We start from the raw sequence: 18,209 nt of genomic DNA, 5'->3' as shown, positions 1-18,209 counted from the left end.
AAAGGTTTTTATTCTCTCCACCACTGGCCCCCTGCGACTTTCATCTGAGCGCTCTGCAGAGGGGTTTAAGAGAGGCCTGGATGTCTTCCTGGAGCATAACAATATTGTATCTTAAAGTTATTAGGTTCTTTAGAAGGACGTAGATCTGGGGATTTATTCTGACGGAAAACAAATGTGTTTTTTTGGCCTTACTAGCTGTTACTAAGTAACAAAGTTTCCTGGCCATACGTCCCCCTTCCCCAACTTACCTGCAAAGAGTATTCTGCTGCCACAAATGGAGATCCTCTTCCTAGAAGTTACCTTTCTGCTTTTCTTTTTCTACCTTGACCAAAGTGTCCTTTTTTTCCTGCCACGTTTTGAACTCCACTCACTTAATGTACAACTAACCCAGAGATTCCCAATCTTCCTCCCCGCTATAGGCCGAGCAATGCAATTGACCCTGTGATACCCAACAAAACAGGAACTACAGTCAGAGGAGAATAATATACAATAGGGTAAAATACATTTAAATGACAGGAGTTATCAAAGGAGTGGAACACCATTCTCACCACCCTCCCACCCATTATATTGGTGAAAATAAAGCTGACCTGGCCAACCTTTTTAAAAGGGAGTCTGCTACCACATCTTTGTTTAACATTACATTAAGCTGATCTCCGATTAAGCAATGAAGTCCCTGACTGCAGTGATGTCACTTACTGGTCTGCTTGCTGTAGTTTTGATAATCTCCTGCTAAGTGATTTTATCAGGGGGCTACTAAACCTGCAGATATGTTGTATTCTGTTTTCATTAGCTCGATATAACCCTACCCTTAGACCGAATAACAGCTTTATGTGTGTGATGTATGCCTACACCATGCTCCTTTCAGATGGGGTATCAAAAATCTGCTGACCGATTTCCATATTTAAGGTCTATTTGCTGATTGTATAAATGTGCTTTGTCCACACTGTATTGACTGTTTTAAAAAAATGTCTCCCTAAACCAATTCCAGAATTTCTCAGCAAGGTTGATCTTTAGAATTGTAGCCTTCTATGAGAAAATAGATTGAAGCTCTGGCCCAGATAGAACTGCTAGCATAGAAGACTTGATGAAACAAAATTAGTGTAGAGCCAAGATGGTTAGATAATGTTATTCGAGCATGCCCTAGTGTTAGCTGAGTATCTTGGGCGTGCTCAAATATATTCGAGTTCCTACAGCTGCATGGACAGTAGCCACACATTCAGGGATTACCTGTTTGTTTCGAAATCCCCATATGTGTTGCTGTTGTTTACCGCCGCAAAACATGCAGGCGCAGGGACTCGAAAATATTATGAGAGTACGTTCGCTCCCTAAACAAAATTCTTCAAAAAGATTATTTTTAAACTTGAACCATTGATTTGAGACCTTTGCACTGAGAACACTTTGGATTGTCAGCTATAACTTAAATTTGGCTGCATTTACAAAGACTAGTATGCATTTTAAGCTCATATTGCAGCAAAATAACGATCCATGACAGTGTCCTGCTTCCATCTTGTGTGATTTTACTTTTAAAATTTTGGACTCTTCTCAAATTTACTCACACACACTTCAAAATAAGAAAACAATGTCCATAGTAATGGGTTTTCAGGTGACCCGATCAGTTCTACTTAAGTAGACGTTAAAAATACCTGGCAAGCAAATATTGTGTAATGGAGTAGAACTACTACATTCTGGATAATGTGGTTGTAAGGCATTTTTGAAGTTCAACTCTACAAGAGCAATTCCTCCTTCTGATTGGACTATTATGTTGGTCTGAACAATGCTTTGTGTTTGTTGATGCTGCCATGGAACGTTACTGTCACTGCACTGCATCAAACCTATCTATAATAGGAATATACTGTAAAATACATTATTAAAAAACAGTACTTGCAACTTTTTGCCTTATTTTCCTAACTACAGGCATGTTGAAGAATTTAGTCCCCGAGCAGTGTACACTAGTGGCAAAGCTAGCAGTGCTGCAGGTTTGACAGCTGCTGTTGTAAAGGATGAAGAATCTCATGAATTTGTCATTGAAGCTGGAGCACTGATGTTGGCAGATAATGTATGTGCTTTTAGGTATTTTATTTCATGGAGCAGCACTAATGTAACTTTAATTATGGAACTTAAATTCTAACATTGTCATTCTTCATAATAAACTCTTACACAGAAATGAGTGAATGTATGGGATCAGTGAAGCACAACTACATTCCATTTTCTTATTTCACACTGTAAATGAATTCCCCAGTATTTTACCTGTTCTCATTTATGACCCTTTACCTATATGCTGGTTAATCTATGCATTATAGAGCTGATTGATTTAATTTGGAGCTGCTATGTAATGCATTATGTACCCTGCAGTAGCATCGTAGATGAAAAGATCCTGTACAGATGTTGCCCATCCTGGGTCCTTGCAGTGATAATTTCTGAATTATTTTTGCATCTCTTGGCAGGAATAATGCTGCGTAATATATAGGGGGTATCTTTGGTACTTTTCTGCCATGGTTTTTATGTGTGTTTTTGGTACAGATTTTTCCACACTTATTAGTATGGGTGAAATCTGCAGCGAGAAAGCTGAAAGAATTAACATGGTGCACATTTAAATCTGCAAGTCAAAATCGAAATACATGCAGCCGCACACTCCGATCCTGAGTGCCGGCGGCAGTGCCAGCTATTGATCTAAGAGACTCGCGTGAGTTTCTTGCATCACACTTGCAAGTGTGACCCTGGCCTAAGTGAAATCAAAACATATAGGTGTAGTCACAAAAGTCCATATCTCTCAACTTTTGAAGACCGGGAAATGTCTTGTGGCATGTACAAAGTAAATGTGCCCATACTGAAGTACTTTAGTGTTCTCACCCATTATGATACTGTCTTTACCGCCCTATAGATTTAAATGCATCGACCACACTGTATGATACCCCATAAAGTAAATTCCCCACACGCACAATATGATGACAATATAGTCCCCTCTGCAAAGCATGATGACTCTACAACCACCTACACAGTATGATGACTACAAAATCACCCCAACTCAGGATGATTGGCCCCACATTCCCACACTGTATGATGGCCCTCACAGAACCCCACACAGTAGGATGAAGGTACCCACAGTATGATGGTCTGTACAGTCTCCACCACAAACACTGTTCCCACGAGCTCCCCCACACACTGTACCCCCACAGTAGTCCTTACTACAGTATAAGGCCCCACAAATTCCCAAATGATGAATATAAAATATATATGAACTAATTGCCTATCCCTGTTCCCCCAATAAGCTGCTGAATGAATTGTGTGAACTGAGACTATGCCTGCTGTGCTGAGACAGACTTCCAGCTAAATGGCACAGTAGAGGAGCCTTTTAGCAACAAGTTTGTTCAACTCATGGTCTCAAAAGTGGCCATTTGGTCTGCCGCTATTAGTGGTACGCCACTGGTACTCGTTACTTGATTTCCCGAGCACCCTCGAGTGTCCTCCGAGTATTTTTTAGTGCTCGGAAATTTAGTTTTTATTGCCGCAGCTGAATGATTTAAATCTGTTAGCCAACATAAGTACATGTGGGGGTTGCCTGGTTACTAGGGAATCTCCCTTTGATGTGGGCTCCGGCGCCATCGGTACTTGTCAGCTGTTTTGAGCAGCTGACATGTGCCCGGAATAGCCAGAATGCTGTAGACAAACTGCATGTTCGAAGTGAAGGTGGCTTTAAGGATGAAATGGTGTTCGAATGGTGGAGAAGCTGATCATGCACCTTTTCCAAAGCCAGCAGTAGCCCCAGCAGCAGCAAGCCCAGTAGGAGAAAAATGCCTAACACAACAGCAGCAATGGAATATGTAAGTCCTGGCAGGTCATGTCTGCAGCAGAGAAACCGCCCCACCACCAGGTCCAGATGACTACTCTCAAGTCTGTATAGTGGAAAAATGTGCCATGCAAGAGATGCCCCAGGGGTATGATATTGAGGCATTTATATACGGTATTTGAAAGAGTCACAGAGCAGGGGTAGCTTTTGCTGAGCACTGGGTAGATGTGCTAGCATTCTATCTAACTGATGAGCCCCAAAAGGTGTATTATAACCTTGCCTGCCTTACGGGTCGTAAAGGAATATGCCAAACTAAAGACCAAAAAAATAGCTTAAGGCCTCATTCACACGTCAGTATTTTGCAACAGCTTTCTAAGCAAAAAACAGGAGTATAACTTATAATAAAAAACTATAATTGAAAGATTGACACTTGTTTTTGTGTTTTGGAGACACTCCATTATTTTATGAATATTTAAGTGCCAAAACCAGATGTGTGAAAGAGGCTTGATCTCCTCCAATCAGCCTAAGGCCTCATTTGCAGGTTGAATATACAATAAGAGTGCTAACCATGGTCTTAAAGGCTTGCACTAGTATCTGTGATAGTCTATTTAGCCATTCACATGATTTTGGTTTTAGAGACCTGGGTGACTTATATCCAAGGGTTAGATCGCACTCTGTCATTCAATTCAATGTGACCATGAATCAGAATACACTTGGATGACGTCATTGAGGTCGATTTTCACGGGCTGTAAGAATGGAGAAGGTGGAGAATTTTTTTTCTCTCCACCTATGAGAAAAATGGACCACACTCTGATCAAAGTCTGATAAGAATAATCAGTTCATTAATTCTGCTATATGGAAAAATCAGAAGTATGAAGGAGGCTTAAAACTGTTTTTAATTAGTGAATAAAAACGTATATACACTGGCGCTTATTCACCTGGAAGGATGAGGTAGGAAGCCACGGAAGCTGCAGGTGGTTAAAACAGGTTCTGTGCAAAACTCTGTTAAAAATTAAACCAGTTGATTAATACTACTATTAACCACCGCGCTAAACCGAAACTGGAATATCAATGTACTTACTTTTGATATGGCTATTACTATGTTGTCTGGGGTCCCTTGTGAGTGAAGGGTTACACCTGGTTACAGTGGTTTGCTGAAAGGTAAAGTGTGCAGCACACTTTACCTTTCAGCAAACCACTGTAACCAGGTGTAACCCTTCACTCACAAGGGACCCCAGACAACATAGTAATAGCCATATCAAAAGTAAGTACATTGATATTCCAGTTTCGGTTTAGCGCGGTGGTTAATAGTATTATTAATGAACTGTTTTTAATTAGTGGTAGATCCTAGCTACCTTTTTAAATTTGGTTAGATCCCATGATCAATGGGACATGGACAGTACCTTTTTATTTTGGATATCCATGTGCTTGCATCTCCATAGTCCCATCATACGCAGTCAGGATTCTCTAATGCCAGTTGCAAGAGCAGGTGGTCAAGTGGCAGTAAGTGTGAGATTTGCATGTATATAGGTCAGATGCTGGTTAGACGTGCTCTGCTTCACTCAGTTCACATGTGTTGATAGTCTGAGCACTCCTACTTGGAATTTGGTTGGGAGCAATTGCTCATTGTTGCATGACCACCTTATTTAAGTTGGCTGCAACCAGTTTATTGGTTAGTGATGGTTGTGGGATTAGGGGGACAGATTTACTGACAGCCTTGTCTTTTTATTCTGCTGTGCACTCTTCAGTCTGTTTATTCCTCCTCCTTCGGTTTATCCTCCATTCAGAGTGCATGACCTGCAGTACAGATCAGTGTGTAAAGTACACAAATTTTCTTCTATTTTGACAGGTGTCTTTATATTCAGCTATAATCTCCTCTGATCCCAGGTTCACATGCTACCGCAGGTTCTGTGTGTTAGACTGACACAGGACAGTGACAATTATGAAGGAGGCTTCCTGACTCCAAATTTGTTCACAGCCCTACTCCCCATAAACCTTTTAAATAGTTGTCAGAATTCCATTCCTGACCATCCCCTTGCCTTAACACCCACACATGCAAAAGATCAAATGGTATAAACACATTTAACAGCCATTTTGCACTCAGCCAACAATCAGATAAGTCTTACCACTGCATCCAGGCCAGGTCCCTCTGTCTCCATAGTGCTCTCCACTAATTTAATTACTAGTGCAAAGAGTATAGCATTTTCATAGATGCACACACTTCAGGGTGCATCTCCACGGGCCGGATTGTCGGTGCTTTGGACTGAGTGGAAAACCTGCTCCGCCCAAAGCGCCGCCCCCTTCTGTATGCGCCATGATTCTGGATGTGTTCATTGAACACATCCGGAATCGCCGCACCCTATAGATAGGACTGTATTATTTACCTTGTGGAGATGGAGCATTGCTGCAAGGTTAACAGACATGCTGCGGTCTAAAAAAGATGTGCCGCATGTCCGGAAAGGCAGCGCCGCTGGATGCGTGTTTGCGCGCTTAGTGGAGATGGGATTTCATAAAATCCCCTCCTCTATGCTGTAACATCTGAACACTGCGGATTGAACGCTGCAGTTGTACGCAGCGTTCAATCCGCAGCTAATCCAGATGTAATCCAGCCCGTGGACACATACCCTTATTCTAGTCCTTTTGTATGGGTTCCAGAACTATGAAAATTAATTGGGGTTGAAAGCCCACATTCATGTCAAAATTGTGAATTCAAAGGAATGTGAGATGAGCAATTTAATAATCCGTTTTGTTGTCATAGATGCCAAACATTCAACTCCTAAAAATATACAGCACTGGCAAAAATTAAGAGACCACCACATCAAAACCCTGTCATGGGCAGCACAATCTCCAGACCTGAACCCAATTGAAAACCTCTGGAATGTAATAAAGAGGATAATGTATAGTCACAAGCAATCAAAGAACTGCTTACATTTTTCTGTCAGAAGCAGTGTGAAAGACTGGTGGAAAGCATGCCAAGACGCATGAAAGCTGTAATTAAAAATCATGGTTATTCCACAAAATATTGATTTCTGAACTCTACCTGAGTTAAAACATTAATATTGTTTCTAAATGATTTTGAACTTGTTTTCTTTACATTATTTGAGGTCTGAAAGCACTGTTTTTTTTTTGTTTTGTTTTTTTTGACCATTTCTTTTTTTCTGAAAAAAACAAAACAAAATGTATTGCTTGGAAATTCGGAGGCGTTGTCAGACATTTATAAAATAAAAGAACAACTTACTTTTTACTCAAAAATATACATATACTGTAAAAGCGAAACATCAGACAAACTGAAAATTATGCAGTGGTCTGTTAATTTTTGCCAGAGCTGTATAATAAATGCTCCACAACACAAAATTTTTTTTTTTTAGATTTGTTACATTTGCTATAAAAGTAGTGGACCTGCTGAGCACATTTTGTTTGAGCCTATACTCTGTTTAATCTCCTTTTCATACAGTAAATCTGAGGCCAAGGTGATCACCCTATTTCATATGAAGTCTTAAGACTGTTTTAATATTGGTGAAATTAACATATTCCACAACATTTATATCGCAATACCAAGAAGGAAAATCACAGTAGCAAGTCATGTTAATGATATGCAAATGATGTACACATGGAAACAAATTGTGAAAACCTCTATATCTCTTCAGTATGGAGTATAAGTGCCACACGCAGAAACGCACATCTTGGCATGCTATCAATGTTATTTATGGCTGGCAAATGAATTGTGTGCCAAGCTGACTGCAGTTGTGCAAGAAATTACAGTCAGCTGCTGGCATTCCCTTTGCAAGTCTGACTGGTTTGTGTGATTAGAGACACTGCATTCCATGATAGTTAGTTTAGACTACAAACACTGCTCACAGTAGCACAAGCAACACGTGACCTAGTTTGGCTGTGTTGTTTTGTTCTGCCTGTCACAAAAGATTTACAACAGTTTGGCCTGCAGCAGCAGGTCTTTTCCAGGGGCACCACGAGGAGGAAAGGACTCACCCCCATACACTGCTTAGTCGTCTTCTGCTTATAATTTAGATAATATCTTTTGCTCTGATTTTTAGTCTTATGCTTAATGTTCTTCTGCTTCTTGTTCTGCAGTTTCTTGTTCTTCTGCTTCTTGGTCTTCTGTCTCTTGTTCTTCTGTATCTTGGTGTTTGTCTTCTTGTTCTTTGTCCTCTTGGTCATCTTCTTCAGGGTCATCTTCTGTGTCTCCTTCGGGGGGGTCTTCGGGGTCGTCATCTACTTCGGGGTGGTCTTCAGGGTCATTGTCTTCAGGGTCGTTGTCAGGGAGATCTAGTGTGAAAACCATTTCAAAAAGCTTGAACTTGGAAATGTAGCAGAAGGTACAAGAAGGCTGAGGAACTGCCGAGAACCAGCTGACGGTACTGGAACCTGGATGGGTAGCCGAAGGTACAAGAGCCAATGGAACTACCGAGGACCAGCTGATGGTACTGGAACCCGGTTACTAAACAGGAGGTACCCGTGCCAGAAAGCACTACCAAGGACCAGCAGACGATGGTGGAACTCGGATACCGAGAAGGAGGCACCTAAGCCAAAGGCTCTGCCTGGAACCAGCTGATGTTACTGGAACCCACGGGGACGTATTCAAGATTGACTTCCAAAGAACCAGCTAATGGTACTGGAACTCAGGCAGCAGAAGGTACACCTAAAAAAAAAAAGTTGCAAGGCTGCGAGCCGGCCGGAGTTACCAAAACCCACAGTCCTACAGGGGGTGCTTGTCCTATTGGCACTACGGAACCAGCCTTCATTGCCAGATCCTGCAGGCCACATAGGAAGCACCTAAACTGCAGGCACCATAGTCAGCTAACCCGACCGCAACCCGACAGGACAACGTATTGGAGGCAAAGTGACGTTGACACTACCCGGAAACAGCTGGCGTACTGGCACCAGGCTGGACAGGCGGGAGTACCTGTCCCAAAGACACTTCTGAGCAGCAACTGGCGGTGTTGGAGCCCATGAGAAACAGAGTGTAGCCAGAGGTTTAATTGGAGCTCCTGCAGCGCTGATTCAGAGGAACTGGAGTATGAGGAGGAGTCAATGTGTACAGACAGGATTTCTGCAATCCTTGGAGTTGGCAGAACACGTACAGCGCCACTCTCAAGATCTGTACCCAGCTACACAACATTTACTCAATGGGCAGTGAGGGAAAAGTATCATCCCTGTCCATGGTTACTGGTCCATGCATCGGTGGTCAGGTGGACCTTGCTACTGACAGCGTTTAGTAGCGCATGTTTAATGTTTCCCTCCACATGCTTTTGCAGGGCAGGGATGGCTTGCCTGCTGAAATAAAAGCGACTGGGCCTGTTGTATTGTGGGACTGCTAATGCCATGAAGTTACGGAAGGTGTCAGTCTCCACCAGCCTGAATGAGAGCATTTCAAGGGACAGTAGTTTTGCAATGCCAGCATTCAGAGCCTGTGCTCGGGGGTGGTTTGCCGAGTATGGGCGCCTTTTCTCCTATGCCTGTGCTACCGATGGCTGTAGACTGGCCTGGGAGTGTGAGGATGACAGGAAACATAGTGCTGTGGGTGGAATTGCACTGTGTCTCTGTACAACAGTGCCAGAGGTTCTTCCATGGCGATCCTGTGAGGAAGCCAAACCAGCTGTGTGTGAGCTGGAGGAAGAGGCTACAACACGAGCTGAAGAGGTGTAGGTGGCGCTGTAGTTTGGCCTAGGTCTTCGGTGTGTCTTTGTAACTCCACCACGTGCTTGGTCCACACATGTTTCCACATATTTGTGGTATTGAGGTTGCTGACACTTCTCCCTCTCTTCACTTTCTGATTACACAGCTTGCATTTGACAAAGCAAATGTTATCTGCAACTGTATCAAAAAAGGACCAGGCACTGCAAGTCTTGGGAGCGCCCGTTTTTGGTTTTGGAAGATGCATGCTCCTAATGGGTGCCGAAGTGGAGGCTACAGGCAACCAAGTCCGCCCCCTCCCTCTTTCTCCTTTTTGGGCCATTAGGGGAATCTTTCTCAGAGCTGCTCCCACCACCTTCCTGTACCTCATGCCATGATGGGTCAAGGACCTCATCTACACTACCCTCTTCAAACAACTGCTTCTCCTGGGTAGTCTCGACAGCACAGTACACACCTGAAAGTGGCACCTGAGTCTCATCATCAGATGCGTACTGAGGTGTGCTGACCACAGGCACTGGCCCACCCGCCTCTTCAGATTCAGAGAGGCAAATCTGTTGCACATCACTGCATACTACCTCTTCTTCAAATTCTCGAATGCTGCTTGGCTGGCCCCCTCTTTCCAAGCAAAGAGATTCATAGAACAGTAGAAGAGATGGCTCCTGTCCAGAGCTCTCTGACTGCCTGGGCAATTTGGCAGGTGGTGAAGAGACAAATGGGTGCTCTTCAGTGCTCTGGACCTGACAGGATGTGGCACTAATTGAAGTTGATATGTTAGCTGCCATCCATCCGACAACGGCTTCAATTTGTTCTTCCTGCAGCAGTGGGGTACGGCGAGCTCCTACAAAGCTGCGCATAAAGGCTGTTCCCTGGTAAAACTGGGGGATGCAGAGTCACTGGTGCCCGCAGCAGGCACAGAATCCCCACGTCCTGTCCCTGCAGAAACTCCACAACCACGTGTCTTGCTCCCTGCCTTCTTCATCTTGGTAGACTGATAAAGATAGGCAGAAAAGTACTAAGGGCTTAGTGTGCTTATTCCTGAACAGCTGCTAACAGGTATAAGAAACACTTATTTTATAAAGAGTGGACTAGATTTTACAGTTGTATAGGCCACATTAGCTCATATTAAAGTGGAGTGTTTGGTGAACTTTATTAACTTTTTGTTTTTTTTTACAAAAAGACACTGGATGTGCCCAAAGATGTAAAGCCGATAGTATCGCAAACTTTTTTAGCTATTGCAATGCAGGAAGGTAACCTACAATGCAATAGATGAGGCTCCAAAAAATAGGCTAATACTAATCTGGCTGGGACTGCAGGTCACAAGGCTGCAGAAGGGCTCCTCTAGCTACTCCTTTATAGTTTTTAGCATGCAATCTAGCTGGATACGGATGAACCACACTAATAGGAGAAATCAGGAAAAATGAGCAGCACTAATGCAATAAAGGACAATGTACGAGGCAGTGACGCACGCTGAGCGGACTACAACCGGAGGTGGCTGCAGAACACACTAAAGCGTGAGCTGCACTCACACACAGAGACCTCGTAGACAGCCGTGAACAGCGCTCCAAGGCAAAAGAAAGCTACAGCGGTGGATAAAGTAGCCTGGGTAAAGCACAATAAAGCAAATCACTAGCTTAAACTGTCCCTCAGTCAGAACAGCAGCGTCCTGTCCCTAACTGAATTCACAGCAGAGTTAACCCAAAATGGCGGCGGCTTTCATAGTGCATCATGACATCATTTCAGCAGCCAATCACAGCCATGCCATTAGTTAACATGCTTAACATGCATAACAGGATGTGCCCACACTTCTTAGGATCCTCATTGGCAGAATAAAATCAAACTGGCTCATTGCATTATGGGAACTTCCGATTCCGGAATTCGATATACTAAAAGTATCGGAACTCCGATACCGTGAATATCGGTCGATACCCAATATTTCAGTATCGGAATGCTCAACACTAGTTACGAGATGTTTGGAAAATTGTTTCCATTTTACAACATTTGCATTTAAACATGTCTATCCATCCTGTGACTTCCGTGACTTTTCTTACTAGTGTTAGAATTTCAATGTTGAGTGTATTACACCAATAATTTTTTTTCACATGCATGATCTATAATCACTTTTATTTACCTTAATACCTGTATAGGGCGTTTGTTGCATCGATGAATTTGACAAAATGGATTTAAAAGATCAGGTGGCTATTCATGAAGCTATGGAACAGCAGACCATATCAATCACAAAAGCTGGGGTGAAGGTAAGGGTATCAAGTGTTTGTATTTGTGTGTATATATATTATCTATCTGTAAACTGCAGTCCAAAGGCAAAATCAACAAGGAAAATGCCACAAACGTGCAATGCTTGTAGCTTTTCACACTTGTATACTGACTTGTAGTGTGTAATGATGATTTCTATGCAGAAAAAAGGCATAAACAAGAAAAGGTGTTTTTTAATAAGACTGGTGTATTATATTATTATTACTGATGGCAAAGTAATTTAAATTGTCTCTAATAACCTACACTGTGTGCAGAATTATTAGGCAAGTTGTATTTTAGAGGATTATTTTTATTATTGATCAACAACTATGTTCTCAATCAACCCAAAAGACTCATAAATATCAAAGCTTAATATTATTGGAAGTTGGAGTGTGTTTATTTTTAGATTTGGCTATCTTAGGAGGATATCTGTTTGTGCAGGTAACTATTACTGTGCAGAATTATTAGGCAACTTAATAAAAAACCAAATATATTCCCATCTCACTTGTTTATTTTCACCAGGTAAACCAATATAACTGCACAAAATTTAGAAATAAACATTTCTGACATGCAAAAACAAAACCCCCAAGAATTTGTGACCAATATACCACCTTTCTTTATGATGACACTCAACAGCCTTCCATCCATAGATTCTGTCAGCTGCTTGATCTGTTTACGATCAACATTGCGTGCAGCAGCCACCACAGCCTCCCAGACACTGTTCCGAGAGGTGTACTGTTTTCTCTCCCTGTAGATCTCACATTTTATAAGGGACCACAGGTTCTCTATGGGGTTCAGATCAGGTCAACAAGGGGGCCATGTCATTATTTGTTGTTCTTTGAGACCTTTACTGGCCAGCCACGCTGTGGAGTAGTTGGATGCATGTGATGGAGCATTGTCCTGCATGAAAATCATGTTTTTCTTGAACGATACCGACTTTTTCCTGTACCACTGCTTGAAGAAGTTGTCTTCCAGAAACTGGCAGTAGGTCTGGGAGTTGAGCTTCACTCCATCCTCAACCCGAAAAGGTCCCAAAAGTTCATCTGTGATGATACCAGCCCATAACAGTACCCCACCTCCACCTTGCTGGCGTCTGAGTCGGAGTGGAGCTCTCTGCCCATTACTGATCCAGCCTCTGGCCCATCCATCTGGCTCATCAAGAGTCACTCTCATTTCATCAGTCCATAAAACCTTTGATAAGTCAGTCTTAAGATATTTCTTGGCCCAGTCTTGACGTTTTATCCTATGTTTCTTGTTCAAAGGTGGTCATTTTTCAGCCTTCCATACCTTGGCCATGTCCCTGAGTATCGCACATCATGTGCTTTTTTTGTTACTCCAGTAATGTTGCAGCTCTGAAATATGGCATAACTTGTGGCAAATGGCATCTTGGCAGCTTCACGCTTGATTTTCCTCAATTCATGGGGAGCTATTTTGCTCAACACGCTTCTTGCGATCCTGTTGGCTATTTGCCATGAAACGCTTGATTGTTCGGTGATCATGCTTCAAAAGTTTGGCAATTTTAAGACTGCTGCATCCCTCTGCAAGACATCTCACAATTTTGGACTTTTCAGAGCCCCGCTAAATCTCTCTTCTGACCCATTTCGCCAAAGAAAAGGAAGTTGCCTAATAATTAAGTACACTTTATATAGGGTTTTGATGTCATTAGACAACACCTTTCCTCATTACAGAGATGCACATCACCTGATTTACTTAACTGGTAGTTGGCTCTCAAGCCTGAACAGCTTAGAGTAGGACAACATGTATAAAAAGTATCATGTGACCAAAATACAACTTGCATAATAATTCTACACACAGTGTATATGGTTCCCTTTATACGTTAGAATAATTAGGATCAAAATAGTAATAACTCAATATATGGGAGGGGGAATTGCTATTTATTACAGCCTAATATTAACATAGTTTTTACACATTTTTGAAAAGTGTCCAGAGCTTAATAAAATTGAGATTTTACTTAAACTTTCAAACCACTGCCACTCTGGTGTTTTCAGTTTGGACCCAAACTTAATATCTCTTCCTTTAGGCTACTAAATGGCTGCCTTTTCAGGTGATTAATGGGCAGGATGTTACTTATAAGGCAATGTGCACACGTTGCGGATTTATTGCGGATCCGCAGCATTTTTTTCCGTGCAGAAACACTGTAGATCCGCAAGTGATTTACAGTACAATATAAATCAATAGAAAAAAAAATGCTGTGCTAATGGTGCGGAATATTCCACACGGAAAACGCTGTTGATTAAAAGGAGCATGTCATTTATTTGTGCGGATGTGCAGCATTTTTGTATCCATTCCATTATAGAAATCCGCAGGGGTAAAAACACATGAAATCCACACAAAATCCGCATAAATGCATCAAATCTGCACCTCCGTTTTCTGCCAAGAGATGCAGAATTCGCACAAAAAATTCCAGAGGCAAATCCGCAACGTGTGCACACAGCTTTAGGGTATGTGCACACATTGCAGATTTGGCTGCGGATGCTCAGCAGTTTTCCATGCGTTGTACAGTACCATGTAAACCTATGGAAAGCCAAATCCGCAGTGCCCATGGTGCGGAAAATACCACTCGGAAACGCTGCAGTTTATTTTCCACAGCATGTCAATTCCACAGCGTTTTACACCTGCTCCTCAATAGGAATCCGCAGGTGTAAAACAGCAGGTGGAATCCGCACAATATCTGATTATGATTGCTGTTACAATCAAATCAGAGTTTTTATCAGCAGGTTATCATTGCTGCAGGACAAAGTGTCTGGTGAATCCTAGTCCACTGCTCTGTGTAAGTCCACTGCCACCACTGATTAGCAGCTTTCTGTCTACAGTGACAGAAAGCAGCTAATCAGTAGTGTAGGAAGGGTTATACAGGGCTGCAAGAACTGATGCGGAGTAAACTGCTTTGTGCATATGTATGTGTGTTTGTATATATGTGTACATTTCTTTTTTTTTTTTGTGTGTGTGTATATATATATGTATGTATATGTGTGTGTGTATGTATGTGTGTATTTATGTATGTATGTATGTGTATGTATGTATATGTGTGTGTGTTTTTGGCAAAGCCAGCTCACCACTTTAAAGAAACCGGAAATACATCCAACCTGTGGTTGCACGGAAAACTGATTGGGACAGATCCACACATGTAAAGAAAAAAAACTTTGTTTCTCCAGCGATCAGTCCAATGGTAGAGTAAAATATACCTTTTATTTATCCATTGAAAAGTTCCAGATTTCTTCAGTCACAATATTTCATACTTTCAATCCCTCATGGACGACATGTTTTGATACCACGTGTCTTCCTTCAGGTCCAGGTGGATATATATATATATATATATATATATATATATATATATATATATATATATATATATATATATATATATATATATATATATATATATATATATATATATATATATTCTCGTTTTTTTTTTTGTAAATTATGCAGACCAGTGAGCTACACTGGAATTGGGGTCTCAGCCATTGCACATTGTTGCTTTTAGATTACAAAGCAAACACCCACTAACTGGTTCCCTTTAAATTTTGTTGTAACTTTCACAGATGTATTTGGGTCATTATGTATTTGACATCCTGCTTCTATTAGTGTTATGTAGAGTAGTATAATAACTGTTGCAATCGCAACAATCTGTTATGTTTTTATTTTCTGTAAGGCCACATTAAATGCTCGTACATCCATCCTGGCAGCAGCAAATCCTGTTGGTGGAAGATATGAACGATCAAAGTCATTGAAGCAAAATGTAAATCTTTCAGCTCCAATAATGTCCAGATTTGACCTTTTCTTCATTCTTGTAGATGAATGCAATGAGGTATAAACTTTTCAAAAGTATTTATTTTCCAGTGTTCTGATTTTTGTACAGATAAAAGATTTTAACTTTTATCTTTATTTTGTGCTTTTTAAAGTGTATGAATTCTATTAATTATAGCATTATCATTTTGTAGCAGATTTCTTGAAATATTTTATTTTCTTCTAACTTGGGTGGTGTAATAAAATATGTGGAACAATAGTTATAATTTTGTATTAACATTTTTTTTTACAGAAGGAGGAGAACTGGATAGAACTGTACCTAGTCTAAGCAATCCCCTGAGCTTAATACATTTGCAGCAAAACTTTAAATGGTTTTGTCCTGGCAGTTTTCTATGGTGTATCAATGTGGGTATAATCTATAAACATGGAATGTAGCTCGTTTGGTTCACTTTGAAATACATTAGTCTGCCACAAGGAATATATATATATATATATATTATATATACAGTCACCGGCCACTTTATTAGGTACACCATGCTAGTAACGGGTTGGACCCCCTTTTGCCTTCAGAACTGCCTCAATTCTTCGTGGCATAGATTCAACAAGGTGCTGGAAGCATTCCTCAGAGATTTTGGTCCATACTGACATGATGGCATCACACAGTTGCCGCAGATTTGTCGGCTGCACATCCCAAAGATGCTCCATGCAAGGCAGGATGGATCCATGCTTTCATGTTGTTTACGCCAAATTCTGACCCTACCATCCGAATGTCGCAGCAGAAATCGAGACTCATCAGACCAAGCAACGTTTTTCCAATCTTCTACTGTCCAATTTCGATGAGCTTGTACAAATTGTAGCCTCAGTTTCCTGTTCTTAGCTGAAAGGAGTGGTACCCGGTGTGGTCTTCTGCTGCTGTAGCCCATCTGCCTCAAAGTTCGACGCACTGTGCGTTCAGAGATGCTCTTAGGCCTACCTTGGTTGTAACGGGTGGCGATTTGAGTCACTGTTGCCTTTCTATCAGCTCGAACCAGTCTGCCCATTCTCCTCTGACCTCTGGCATCAACAAGGCATTTCCGCCCACAGAACTGCCGCTCACTGGATTTTTTTTCTTTTTCGGACCATTCTCTGTAAACCCTAGAGATGGTTGTGCGTGAAAATCCCAGTAGATCAGCAGTTTCTGAAATACTCAGACCAGCCCTTCTGGCACCAACAACCATGCCACGTTCAAAGGCACTCAAATCACCTTTCTTCCCCATACTGATGCTCGGTTTGAACTGCAGGAGATTGTCTTGACCATGTCTACATGCCTAAATGCACTGAGTTGCCGCCATGTGATTGGCTGATTAGAAATTAAGTGTTAACAAGAAGTTGGACAGGTGTACCTAATAAAGTGGCCAGTGAGTGTATATATATATATATATACACTCACCGGCCACTTTATTAGGTACACCATGCTAGTAACGGGTTGGACCCCCTTTTGCCTTCAGAACTGCCTCAATTCTTCGTGGCATAGATTCAACAAGGTGCTGGAAGCATTCCTCAGAGATTTTGGTCCATATTGACATGATGGCATCACACAGTTGCCGCAGATTTGTCGGCTGCACATCCCAAAGATGCTCCATACAAGGCAGGATGGATCCATGCTTTCATGTTGTTTACGCCAAATTCTGACCCTACCATCCGAATGTCGCAGCAGAAATCGAGACTCATCAGACCAAGCAACGTTTTTCCAATCTTCTACTGTCCAATTTCGATGAGCTTGTACAAATTGTAGCCTCAGTTTCCTGTTCTTAGCTGAAAGGAGTGGTACCCGGTGTGGTCTTCTGCTGCTGTAGCCCATCTGCCTCAAAGTTCGACGCACTGTGCGTTCAGAGATGCTCTTAGGCCTACCTTGGTTGTAACGGGTGGCGATTTGAGTCACTGTTGCCTTTCTATCAGCTCGAACCAGTCTGCCCATTCTCCTCTGACCTCTGGCATCAACAAGGCATTTCCGCCCACAGAACTGCCGCTCACTGGATTTTTTTTCTTTTTCGGACCATTCTCTGTAAACCCTAGAGATGGTTGTGCGTGAAAATCCCAGTAGATCAGCAGTTTCTGAAATACTCAGACCAGCCCTTCTGGCACCAACAACCATGCCACGTTCAAAGGCACTCAAATCACCTTTCTTCCCCATACTGATGCTCGGTTTGAACTGCAGGAGATTGTCTTGACCATGTCTACATGCCTAAATGCACTGAGTTGCCGCCATGTGATTGGCTGATTAGAAATTAAGTGTTAACAAGAAGTTGGACAGGTGTACCTAATAACGTGGCCAGTGAGTGTGTATATATATATATATATATATATATATATATATATATACACACACACACACACACACACACACACACACACACACACACACACACACACACACACACACACACACACACACGAAGCTGGTGTACGGAGGCGCTCGCACGGTGAGCCTACTCAATACTTTGTAGGTGATGGGGCTGAGTTTTAAGCGCCGGTGTCAAGCGCTGACGTGCGTGTGATTATCTCCTTCCATCATCATGCATGTGACGTGATCCCGAGTCACCGATAGGTTAGACAGCTGGGGTCAGCTGCTGGCCTCCTGCCTGTCAGTATGTAGCTCCTCTGAAACTGTGCCTCAAAGGAGACCATGATTTCCACAATCAGACAATTGCATCTTCAAATCCTCTAATGGGGCTAACGTGTGCCGCCCGTGTGCACACTGGGTACTACA

The 18,209-nt window shown here is 42.0% G+C and overlaps 1 protein-coding gene across 6 annotated transcripts in view; it reads left to right on the top strand.

The window, feature by feature from the left end:
• The window catches only part of LOC143782201 (maternal DNA replication licensing factor mcm6), a 544,832-nt gene that overhangs the window by 307,201 nt on the left and 219,422 nt on the right, over positions 1-18,209 (top strand). For 4 of the 6 annotated variants that reach the window (XM_077269402.1, XM_077269399.1, XM_077269397.1 and 1 more), the window contains 3 exons: positions 1,915-2,056; positions 11,584-11,691; positions 15,366-15,521. In XM_077269402.1, coding sequence (XP_077125517.1) covers positions 1,915-2,056; positions 11,584-11,691; positions 15,366-15,521 — 406 coding nt within the window. The remainder of the gene's footprint in view (positions 1-1,914; positions 2,057-11,583; positions 11,692-15,365; positions 15,522-18,209) is intronic. The other 2 variants (XM_077269401.1, XM_077269400.1) reach the window with 1 other exon arrangement.

Source organism: Ranitomeya variabilis, chromosome 6 (genome assembly GCF_051348905.1).
Source record: "Ranitomeya variabilis isolate aRanVar5 chromosome 6, aRanVar5.hap1, whole genome shotgun sequence".
NCBI classification, from domain to species: domain Eukaryota; kingdom Metazoa; phylum Chordata; class Amphibia; order Anura; family Dendrobatidae; genus Ranitomeya; species Ranitomeya variabilis.
This window is presented reverse-complemented; position numbering and strand designations above follow the sequence as displayed.